The sequence below is a fragment of the Tasmannia lanceolata genome, unplaced genomic scaffold, assembly GCF_043159265.1.
Source record: "Tasmannia lanceolata isolate RefF3 unplaced genomic scaffold, GAP_Taslan_0.1 ptg000015l, whole genome shotgun sequence".
NCBI lineage: Eukaryota > Viridiplantae > Streptophyta > Magnoliopsida > Canellales > Winteraceae > Tasmannia > Tasmannia lanceolata.
In genome coordinates this window covers 45204443-45215989 of record NW_027518692.1, presented here as the reverse complement: position 1 = coordinate 45215989, position 11547 = coordinate 45204443, and the positions used below count along the sequence as shown (strand labels likewise).

The 11547-nt window shown below is 40.6% G+C and overlaps 1 protein-coding gene across 1 annotated transcript; it reads left to right on the top strand.

Annotated features, from left to right (window-relative positions):
* Positions 1 to 1822: 1822 nt before the first annotated feature.
* Positions 1823 to 11224, top strand: LOC143847547 (cellulose synthase-like protein G3). The gene is made up of 6 exons (XM_077356430.1): positions 1823 to 2447; positions 5619 to 5768; positions 6501 to 6626; positions 7650 to 8078; positions 9812 to 10159; positions 10577 to 11224. Exons 1-6 carry the CDS (start codon positions 1860 to 1862, stop codon positions 11123 to 11125), a joined length of 2190 nt encoding a protein of 729 aa, XP_077212545.1. The 5' UTR covers positions 1823 to 1859; the 3' UTR covers positions 11126 to 11224.
* Positions 11225 to 11547: the final 323 nt, after the last annotated feature.

The following is an 11547-nucleotide window of genomic DNA, read 5'->3' as shown; positions in this document are numbered from 1 at the left end:
GTTGATCCCACTTGTGTTTTGTGTAAAGCCAACTTGGAAACAAGGGATCACTTATTCTTCCGTTGCTGCTATTCCTCCTGGCTATGGAGACAGCTGCTGTGGAGGGCAGGTTTCCGTAGAAGAGTTTTTCCTTCTTTGATAGCTGAAGAAGAATGGTTAAGGTCTCACACCACGGGTGAAGGCCAGGCTGCTACAGTTCTTAAGCTCTGTTTCAACTTCCAGATTCATTGCATCTGGCATGAACGAAGTCAGAGAATTTTTGATAACTCACCGAAGCACAAGAGGGTAAATCTGAATTTTATCCTTTCTGAGATTAGCGTAAAGATGAATGGCATTAAGATCAGGGACAAGATTACCAATGGTAATATTTTCTCAGCAGAAAAGTTCAGATACAAATTGATGCCTGCCCCTATCACTACCAAGCTTTGTTACTGGGTACATCCTCAAGGAAATGAACTCAAACTCAATACGGATGCATCTCTCGACTCTGATGGTGGAGGTTTAGGGGGTATAATTCAAGATTCAGATGGAATGTGATATCCATGTTCTCAGAAAATGTCAGAATCGAAGAAATTTACGAACTGAAATTGTTGGCCATTAACAATGGAATCATCCTATCCATGTCTTTGGGCATCCAGCGGCTATGGATTGAGTCGGACTCTAAGTTTACTGTAGATATCATACAAGGCTTCTCCCCTACTCCTTGGAAGAAAATCCCCCCTGTTATTTCAGATAAGACAGAACTTGGCCACTTTAAGTGCGTGGAGGATCTCTCACATTTGGAGAGAGGGAAATGCACCTGCTGACCTTTTATCCAAAAGAAGTTATCCCTGGAAAGGATATCCCATCCCTATCCCTCTTGCCCACCCATCCTTGCTCCAGGCTATCAAGGATGATAGAGATGGCATCTCATTTCAAAGGCAGTAACATGTCCTCTTCTGCTCTTTCTTTTGTTTATCTCCTGTAGTTCCTCTTTTCTGTTTTGTGGTTTGATCCATTGGGGAGCTTGTTCCCCTTTGGCTGGCGCTCTTGCTCCCTTCTTGTATTCAATTGCTTTTTTCTTTAATGAATCTGGTAGGGGTTTGCCTAACCCCAGCTTACCCATTAAAAAAAAAAAAAAAAACAACAACAGGTGCTCCACTTGTTTGTCGTTTGTCATGTGGTATTTATAGGATATTACGGTTCTCAAAAAGCTCTTAAAGCCCTTTAAATACTACATCACGAACAAGTAGAACTCATGTTTATAAAAAATTATGGCACTGAGATCATTCAAAAAGTAACCTCTGAGAATAGATGGCGCCATTCCTCTACTTCCACATCATCAACTCTAAAGTCTAACCCAACCTGCCTCTGAGAATAGATGGCGCCATTCCTCTACTTCCACATCATCAACTCTAAAGTCTAACCCAGCCTGACTCTAAATTTCTCAATGCTTGTCTACCCATCTAATCTGTTTTTTTGTTTTTCAAATCGAATTAGGTTCAGGTCAGACTAGGGCAAAAAAAAAAATCACAAAAAAATTTGAGGACGGAGGATTTGGTGTCGAATCGCATTGTCCAAGACCTCAACCCCAACCCAACCCAAAACATGCAATTGGGTTGAACCCATGGGTGCGGGTTGATCCAGACTCAAGTTGCATGCCTAATCTTGATAAGGAATGGGTGGACGGTATGTAACAAGGGGTACAAACATCATGCTCAGGCCCCATTGTGACAACCAATCCATTGTGAGCACCAAAATGATTATTGGTTTGGGGCTCACAATCGATCGGCTGTCACAATCTCAAACGAAGAGGTCCTTAGAGACTATAAATAGAGAGGCTCACTACTCAGATGTGTTTAGCTTGGTAGAGAGAGAAGATGGGTGGCACACAAGAAAGCCAAACCCTCCCACCTTTCCACACGCTCGAGGTCGAGCCTCGAGCCAAACTCAATCGTGTGCATGCAGTGCTTTACACGTGTGCCATCTTACTCTTGTTCTATCGTCGGTCCCTTAATCTCCTTCACTCCACCAGCTTCTACTCTTTCTCTCTCTTCCTTTCTATGTCACTATCAGAAATAATTCTTGCCTTCATGTGGTCTACAACCCAAGCTTTCCGATGGTGCCCGGTCCGGCGCCGGGAATATCCGGAGAACCTGGCAAAAGTTATAGACGATAGGGATTTTCCGGCGTTGGATACATTCATTTGCACGGCGGACCCTTACAAAGAGCCCCCCATGGGTGTCATTAACACAGCACTTTCAGTAATGGCGTTTGATTATCCGACGGATAAGATGTCCGTCTATGTTTCGGATGATAGCGGATCGGAGCTCACTCTCTATGCTTTCATGGAGGCTGCAAAGTTTGCCAAGCACTGGGTGCCCTTCTGTAGGGAGAATAAGATTGAAGATAGGTGCCCTGAGGTGTACTTTCAGACAACCCATGGCGCTTGCTCTGGGGAAATAAAGGTAACATAAAAAAAAATATGAACATTTATAACTTTCTTTTTCATCCAAATCTCTTTTCACTCATGATTTTATGACTAAATTTCAAGGTAAATTAAACTAAGAATAGATCCAAACATCGTTTTCCCATTATTGTAGACAAGAAAATGCTATGTCCAAACAGTATTCATGGGAAGAATATACGCTTTCTAGGTATTTAATTCGTAAAGTGAATTCAACATCTGTAAAAATCAAGTTTCAAATTTACATCTATAAAAATTACATGTTCTCACAGATTCAAAATTACAGAATCAGATTATCCTGACCGTCCAATTAAAGAAAATAGGCTAAATAGTTAGTAAGTTTCATTTTTCATTTTTTTTTTTGACTTTATCAGAAGTACACACTGTAATCGCCTGTATATATAATTGTCAATCGTGACAGCCAATGAAAAATTCTAAGCCCTGTTGTTTTCAGATTGTGACAAGTGACAACCGATGGTGAGGCCCCAACCGATTATTAGCCGAAGGCTTTGTCTGTATATATCACTGTAATCGCCTGTATATATCACTGTTGGGGCCCCCACCATCGGTTGTCACTTGTCACCGATGGTGAGGGCCCCTAATCGCCTGTATATATCACTGAAATCCACTTGTTTGTCGCCTTGTCGGTGTCCGAATTATTCCCTTGCTTTGTAACAAAAGCAGGGTAAAGTTGTAGTTTTTATTAAATTCATGACTTCTTATCTGTCCTTTTTTCCGCATTTCGAGATTTTAACTCAATCTGCTTTGTCGTCTTTCTGTCCTCAGTGTAAAGTCCAGAGACCCTAGTCACGTCGTATTCGTGTATTTATCTGCTGGCAATTGACCACACAAGTCTATTATAATTACTTCAGAGCCACTGCATTGTGTACCAAATTAGTTAAATTACGTCACGGCTACTCGTCTAATGAATAGTAAGAAGTATGGCCCAGTACTTATGACCCGATGTGTTTTGGTTCATCCCTTTGGCTTTGGCAAGATTAGTTTTTTTTTCAATTGGGAAATGAAATATTCGCCCCCTTCTTTTTACTTGGGGCACCCCCTCTTGTGTGAAGAGTAGTCATAAATACGGTAGAGGAGGTGTCCCAAGTAAAAAATGGGGAGAATATATCACTTCCCTTTTCTATTTTGGAAACTAACCTATACACGCGTTATATGAAGGAAATTAGTTCTAATAGAACCCAACCTTATTGACGACCAATATATCACTTCCCTTTATTGGTGACTCATTTTTTTTGTCAGATCAGATGGGATCAAGAAAAAGACAGATTCTACATGTGGATTGAATAAGGCACACTCATCTTAGATTCATAGTGCAAATCTCATTCTTAAGTAGACGAAGGCAAACCTATCTTAGATTGGAGAATTTATATGATGGGTGGCCGTGAAAACACGTGAAGTCTAAAAAAGTAGGTACGGCCCACTTTTTTTATGATCCAAATTGTTCATCTGATTGGGCACAATGTAAATAAGTTGTTCCCCAAAAATCATTTCCATAGGATGATCCTAACCCTCCGATCTGAACTGATCTGAATATGGAGTGCCCCAAAAATCATTTATGGAATCTTCTACAGATCGGAACAGTGCTAGAATAGGTTCTATATGGGTGAGATTCTTTGGTGCCACCTTCCTTTTGCGGTTACGTAGAAGATTTTGCTTGAGAGAAATGTTCGAATCTTTGTGGATAAGTGTGTCTCCCTATGCTTTCTTGCATGGGAAATCAAATTCAATGTGGCTACAATGGCTAGTCGTTGCTAGGAGTCTTGGGAAACTGATGCTCCGTGGAGTGCATTAGTAGGAATTGGAAGATGAACATGTCAGGAACCACCAGGTAGAAGAAAATATTAGCTTTGTAGAAGCATCCTCTCCCCAATATTCTTAAACTCAATATTACCGGTTGCTCCCTTGACAACACTGGGAAAACGGGAATTGGAGGAATGTTTAAAGATCACAATGGTGTCATCATTTATATGTTTTCAGGTCCAATTGTCTTAACGGTCTCCACCGAGGCTGGGGTGTTAGGGGTTCCGCGCAAAAGCAAAGATCCCACATAGGCGTGGGCAATGGGCTATAGGGCGCTTTTTTAGGGCGCATCGTAGCGAGGAGCGATTGGAGCCTTTCATTTTTTCCGATTTCATCCGGACCGTTGGATCAAGATCGACTTGGATCGGTCATGTGGGTAGACCGAATGGTTCGGTCGGGTTGGGCCTGAGTTTGGGCCCAACGGTTGGCCCAGCAAGCCTAGAGGCTCCAATGGATAGTGCGTGAGCGGGTGCGATCCGAAGTGTCGGATCGTAGTGTAATGGCTAGTGGAAGATGACCGTTGGATGGTGTCCCATCTACTCAATGGTCAAAGGCCCAAAGGGTGCGATCTGCACCATGGATGGGCAATCTAGCGGTTCGGAGTTGAAACAGTTTTCACACAAGCTAACAGTCACTCCAGGATTGATCTAATCCGTAGAGTCGCGATTAGACACGATCTAATGGTCAGAATTCAAATCTGCTGAAAGGATGTCCAGAAATGGTGTTTTCCAACGGGAAAAGCCACTAGAAGCTCTATAAAAACAATACAAAATACTCATTCTATACAGAATTCGGATTTCTACTTTGGCATACCTAAAATTGCTATTTCCAGCACAATTCTCTTTCTCTAAACCTCTATAAAGTTTTTGTTTTTACTGTTTTAGAAGTTCTCTTCAAGTATTCTGTTTTCTGCAGAAACAGAACACTTAGGTCTCAGTTACTTGAAAAATTCAAAGGTGATTCAGGCTTGATTCCGTTTAGTGCAGAACATCGTCAAGCAATCAGTTTGGAACCGAGCTTCATTGTATCTTGGAGGCGAGTTCGTGGTCCCCTTTGCACACTACTGGTGGAGGCGATTATCGTCTTAAGGAAAGTGTTTACGCGCCTTGAAGCATCTTCTTATCTTCTTCTCAACCAGTACACGGATAATTTTCCAACAATATTTTCTCACTTTTAATATAGTTATCTTTTGCTCAAAAAAGTTATCAAAATTCCTTGGACAGTGAGAGGCTCCAATTATCTTCAAAAATTAGCATTGCAATGCATCTCTAAGCCGCAATTCAAGGCTAACTAATTGTTTGTTTGATTGATGTGTATATTATTTCCAATAATATAATAATTTGTTTTGTAGGTGATGTATGAGACCATGAAAGATAGGGTGGAAAGGGTGGTAGAGAGAGGGCACATCATTGAAGATCAGATCACGAGAGAAGAGGAACGCAAGGCCTTCAAGAAATGGACGACTGGATTCACTCGGCAAGACCATCCTACGGTAATTCAGGTATACGTTTTGTCTCTATCAATTAGGAATAAAATGTTTAGGCCACTGATAGCCGCACGACCGTGTTTTGATAATGGGGTGAATTCACTAGGGCTGCACAACAAAACCGCTCAAACCGATAAACCGAACCGAACTGGGCCATTCGGTTCGGTTCTGTTTTTATATCTACTGGTTCGGTCGCGGTTACGATTTTCACAAAACCGATCCAATCGGTTTGGTTCACGGTTCAGAAAATATTAATCCGCAAAACCGATCCGAACCGGCAATTGATATGAAACCGAACCGAACCAGTTCAGATATCTCTTTTTAGTATTTTTTTGCCGTTCAACTTCAAACAGTTCGTCCATTATCCCCAAAATCAAATGGTCCAAAGTTGCCCATTATCCCCAAAATCAAACGGTTCGTCCAATATTAATCCATTATGTCCTTTTCTATTTATGACTGCCCATTACTTATAGGTAAAATACAAATAAACCGTGAACCGAACCAAACCGAACCGGTCGGTTCGGTTTGATTCGGTTCAACTGCCAATCGGTTCGGTTACGGTTTGGAAAAAATCCAAACCGATGGGATCGGTTCGGTTTAAGAAACTCCCTTAAACCGAACCGGACCGAACCATGTGCAGCCCTAGAACTCATCATGTTTTCAGAGGAGTGCCATTATTAAATAAGAGAGTGTAGAGATGTCATTTCCCATGCATATAACAAAACACAATTGAGATGCTTGGAACAGGTTTTGCTAGAGAGTGGCAAAGACAGAGATGTTGCAGGCTATGAATTGCCAAACCTTGTCTATCTCTCTAGAGAAAAAAGCAGATCTTCTCCCCACCATTTCAAGGGTGGAGCCCTCAATGCTCTGGTAAGCACACTACAATTCATCATCACTAATTAATTACTTTAAAACTCAGACGAAAACTCGACCAAGGAAAAATGTGTTGTTTTAATGACTGATGACTGCAAAGTCAGGGTCGAATTAAAGGAGTTTTTGATTAACTTGGTGGTGCAAAATTCAAACTCAGACAAAAACTCAGCCAAGTTAAATCCGAGCTGACTCAGCCGTGTCATTGAATGACTCAGAGAGTTTTTGAATATATTGCCTCCTTGATATGTACACATCTACTTCTATTTGTACATCGATTATTTGTTTAAAACTCAGACTCAGATGAGAGCTTGATCAGGGTAAAAGTATGTTGTTTTGAGAATCCAAAGGATTGGAGAGGTCAGTTTTCATTTTCTCAATCCAGTCAAGGGAGTTTTTAATTGACTTAGTAAAGCAAATTTGAGACTAAAAAAGGAAAAAGCCAATGTAAATCCGAGTCGACTCAGACGAGCCATTGATTGACTCTGTCGTTGATTGACTCAAAGAGTTAGGGGGGTTTAGAAATAAAGTTTTTATATGATGCCCGAGCGTGAAGTTGCGTGTGGGCATTACCGCCTTGGTATTTGATACAACAGCAGCCCACTTTTTAAGAGGCTGCTGTTAGATCAAATATCATGGGTGGTACTTTTGTAGTACCACTCACGCCGGACTTCATGTGCGGGCACCATATAATTTCTCCTAAAAATAACTCATCACACTATAATCATAATTTCAAAACTCCCCCGTGTCATAATAGACTCTCCTGGGTCGACTCCCTTTGGATGTGTTCTTGTCTGAGTCTATGTTTTCTCTCCCCAAAGTCAATCAAACTAAACTCCTTTGACTCTTCTGAGTTATGACCATGCTAACCCGGGTACACAACCACGGGTTGTTGGGCTGGGTCGACTAAGATTTGTTTTGACCCGCATCCAGGTTTTAAAACGTTGTCTACAAAGCCACATTCCTGTTGACTATTTATGTTGTTGGTTTTAATTCATTCATTAATTTTATGTAACAATGAAGCTCCGAGTATCGGCAGAAATGAGCAATGCACCGGTAATTCTCACCCTAGATTGTGATATGTACTCCAACGATCCTCAAACACCGCGCCGGGCAATGTGTTACATCATGGATCCAAATAAGGCCCAAAAACTCGCGTTTGTCCAATTCCCTCAGTATTTCCATGGTATCAACAAGAACGACATCTACGGCTGTGAATACAAGCGTTTGCTTCAGATCACTCCGAGTGGGATGGATGGGCTTTTGGGCCCAGTCTATGTTGGCAGTGGATGTTTCTTCCAACGAAAAGCTTTCCATGGGCCCCCATCATCGCCAGAGTTGGAAGTGCTAGATTTCAAACACAAACACAGGCCCATGGCGTCTTTACGATCCGAAGCAGTCTTAAGTGTAGCAAGCTGCACTTATGAAAATGGCACAAATTGGGGCTCCAAGGTATGCAAGCTTTATCAAGCCCCATATCAGTAGTATAAGGTCATTGTCACCAGAAACTTTGAATAATTGAAATTTGGGTTTTGCTAGCCAATTTCGCAGAAAGCCATTTTACAGCTGGCTTCTGCATGTGAGAACAGCCAAACAGGTTGACTTTTTGGCAGATTTTGTCTTAATCATTTATTTCATATGTGGTGGCCATTCTCACATGCAGAAGCCTGTCGCGAATGTCTTTCCTCGAAATTGGCTAGCAAAATTTCTTATATTTTTAGGCTAGCAAAACTCATTTTGTCTTTTATTATTTAAACAGCGGTCAAAGGTTATTACAGTTCCAAATTTGCCCTTAGAAGGTAATTAAATCAGAAAATATAGGCCGAGTTTGTGCAATTATTAAAACATGGTAATGCCAATATCAGTAGCTTATTTGCAGTGCCAATATAGTGGCCTATTTTTATCTCATATTTTTCACTTTTAGAATAACCCTAATAAGTAAAAATTATTTTTCTAATTATGTCCTAAAACTATATCCTACATCAATAATGAATTTGAATAATAATTCATCAATTTCACATAAATAATGTGAGAATTTCAAAATAATTGAAAATGACATTATGGTCAAAAGTGAAAACTGGCCTTACAGCCTACTCTAGCAAATAGATGCATTTGAAAAAAAAAGCTAAATGATAAAAGGAAAAAGATCACAAGTTTAAATCATCCTTGCATTTTTTGTTAGAGATTTTCAAAATGTTTTGGGTAAATTCAAAATATTTGAAAGTGTTTTATCCAAATAAAAAGAGAAATAAAACAGATTTTCAAACAGGGCCGATCGACTGCGGATTGAAATCTGGAAATGTATATGATTTCCAGAAAGGTATGCCCGGTCGACCGCGGTTCTTTGGATCGGAAAAAAATAAAAAGTCCAGAAGCATATCGGCGGGCGACAGCGGGTAGCTCAGTCGACCGCGACTGCGCAAAAATCTATCCGGGAGAAAAATGGACACATTTTTTCACTTCCAAATTTGAATCTCTTCGTGTCCTTTTGCTTCACAACAGTCATGGATGATTTCAAACTTAATGGACACTTTATGAATGATCCAAATTAGTTATATCGCGAAGACGTGCGATCTAACGGCCATTGTACAAACCAATCTAATGGGTACTTTGAAGGGATGCTTTTAACATTTTAAATGGTACTTTGAAGAGATGCTTTTCACATTGAAAAGACATCTATGGCTCTATAAAAATAGCAGAAAATATGTCTTTTGGGAGTGAGTTATTGCTGGATCTTTCCTCTCTTAAAATCTCCTACTCTCTTGTTTTAAAGGTTGAGTTGTATACAAAAACAGTGCACTAAATACTGTTTTTCTACATAAACAGTTTTAGTGAATTTTTCTAAGGCTTGTAATTCTCAAAGGGTGTTTTGGGTTTGATTCCGCTTGTGCAAAGCGCCGTCAAACATTTGTAGGATATTCCTACAAAGTTTCATTGTGTCTTGGAGGCAATTCGCGGATCCTCTTTGCACACTACTGGTGGGGGCGAAATTTGTCTTAAGGAAAGTGACTACACGCCATGAAGCATCACTACTAATTGATCTTAGATCTCCATCAACAACAGATCCCACCAACATTTTTGTAGTATCTGATTTAGAAAAATAAGTAGATATACTAGTTGCATATATTAAAAACACATGATTTTTCCTTAGGGTGGATCATAATATGTGGGTCTAAAATATGCAGGTGGGCTTCCGATATGGATCATTAGTAGAGGACTACTACACGAGTTACAAACTGCATGCCGAAGGGTGGGAGTCTGTGTACTGCAACCCTGTGAGGCCGGCGTTCTCAGGTGAAATGCCAATAAATCTCAACGATGTGCTTTCACAGAACAAGAGATGGTGTATTGGGCTTCTAGAGGTTGGCTTCTCCAAATACAGCCCACTTACCTTTGGTATCACAAGAATTTCGTTTCTCATGGGCATGTCCTATGCACACCCTGCATATTGGGCTACTTGGGCTGTTCCAATTACGACATATGGTTTCCTCCCTCAATTGGCTCTCCTCAATGGAATCCCCTTATTCCCAAAGGTGAAATCTCTCTCTCTCTCTCTCTCTCTCTCTCTCTCTCTCTCTCTCTCTCTCCGAAACTACCATTACTCCGGCCAAAAGCTTAAGCTGTTGGAGAAGGTGTTATTTAATCTTTTGTACTTTAACACTCCCCTCACGTGTGGCCCCTCTTTTTAGGGCTGGCTTACATGTGGCACATGTGGCTCCGTTTTTTAGGTTTGGCCATTGCATGTGGATTTTGCTATCAAGGAGGTTTGAACCCAGGCATTTGCTATGATACCATGTGAAACTACCAGTTACTCCAAAAGCTTAAGCTGTTGGAGAAGGTGTTATTTAATCTTTTATACTCTCTCTCTCTCTCGAAAAAAAAAAAAACAACTCCTCTTAAATCTTTTTTATAATCCTAAATTTGTTGATAAAATAATGAGTATTATGTAGGTCTCAGATCCATGGTGCTACTTGTACATATACCTGTTTGTGGGTGGGTACGGACAAGATCTCATCGACTTCCTTATAGCCAGAGGGACAATCAGAAAGTGGTGGAGTGATCAGAGGATGTGGATGATCAGAGGTGTTTCATCTTACCTATTTGCTCTCATCCAATTCACATTTAAGCTAATCGGAATCTCCGCTTTCGGTTTCAATGTTACAAGCAAAGTGATCGACGATGAACAGCAGAAGCGATACAAGCAAGGAATCTTTGAGTTTGGGGTCGCGTCCCCATTCTTCGTTCCACTAGCTACCGTTGCCATAATCAACTTGATCTCCTTCACTTTGGGGCTTGCTAGAGTGTTGCAGCAGGGAAAACTAGAAGATATGTTTGTGCAATTGTTCATATCTGGTTTTGTGATGGCAAACTGTTGGCCAATTTATGAAGCCATGGTTTTGAGAGGTGACAGAGGAAGGATTCCCACAAAAATCATGGTCATATCTGTTTTTCTATCATGGGTTCTTTACTTAGTCGCCTCTATCAGGCTTAAAATCTGAAGATGGGATCCATTTTTGAGTTTGTGAAGAAGGCCTACCACTTCTTCTGCTTTGTACTCCATTCTCTCATATAAATATGGGCTTGTGTGATTGTAATTATTTCATTTGTTATCCCTTGAATTCTCTTAGAGCCTTCGATAAAATGCTAACATCAACAATGAAAAAAAAAAAAGAAAAGGCGCAAAATGGGATTGAGCCTGTAGTTCAATGGTCAAGGCTTTGTTCTTAGAGGTAGGTTTAACCCTAGCTTACCTAAGAAATAAAAGTAAAAGGCTAACATTAAAACAGTGGTGCCCCATATTAATTGGCCCTTGCACCTCCCTTTCTAGTCAGACCTTTTTCCCTGCATCCACCATTATCAATTGTGCTTCCCCAGCTTGCGTAAAAACAATCAAAGTGTTGAAGTGTCCTACATTGGAGAG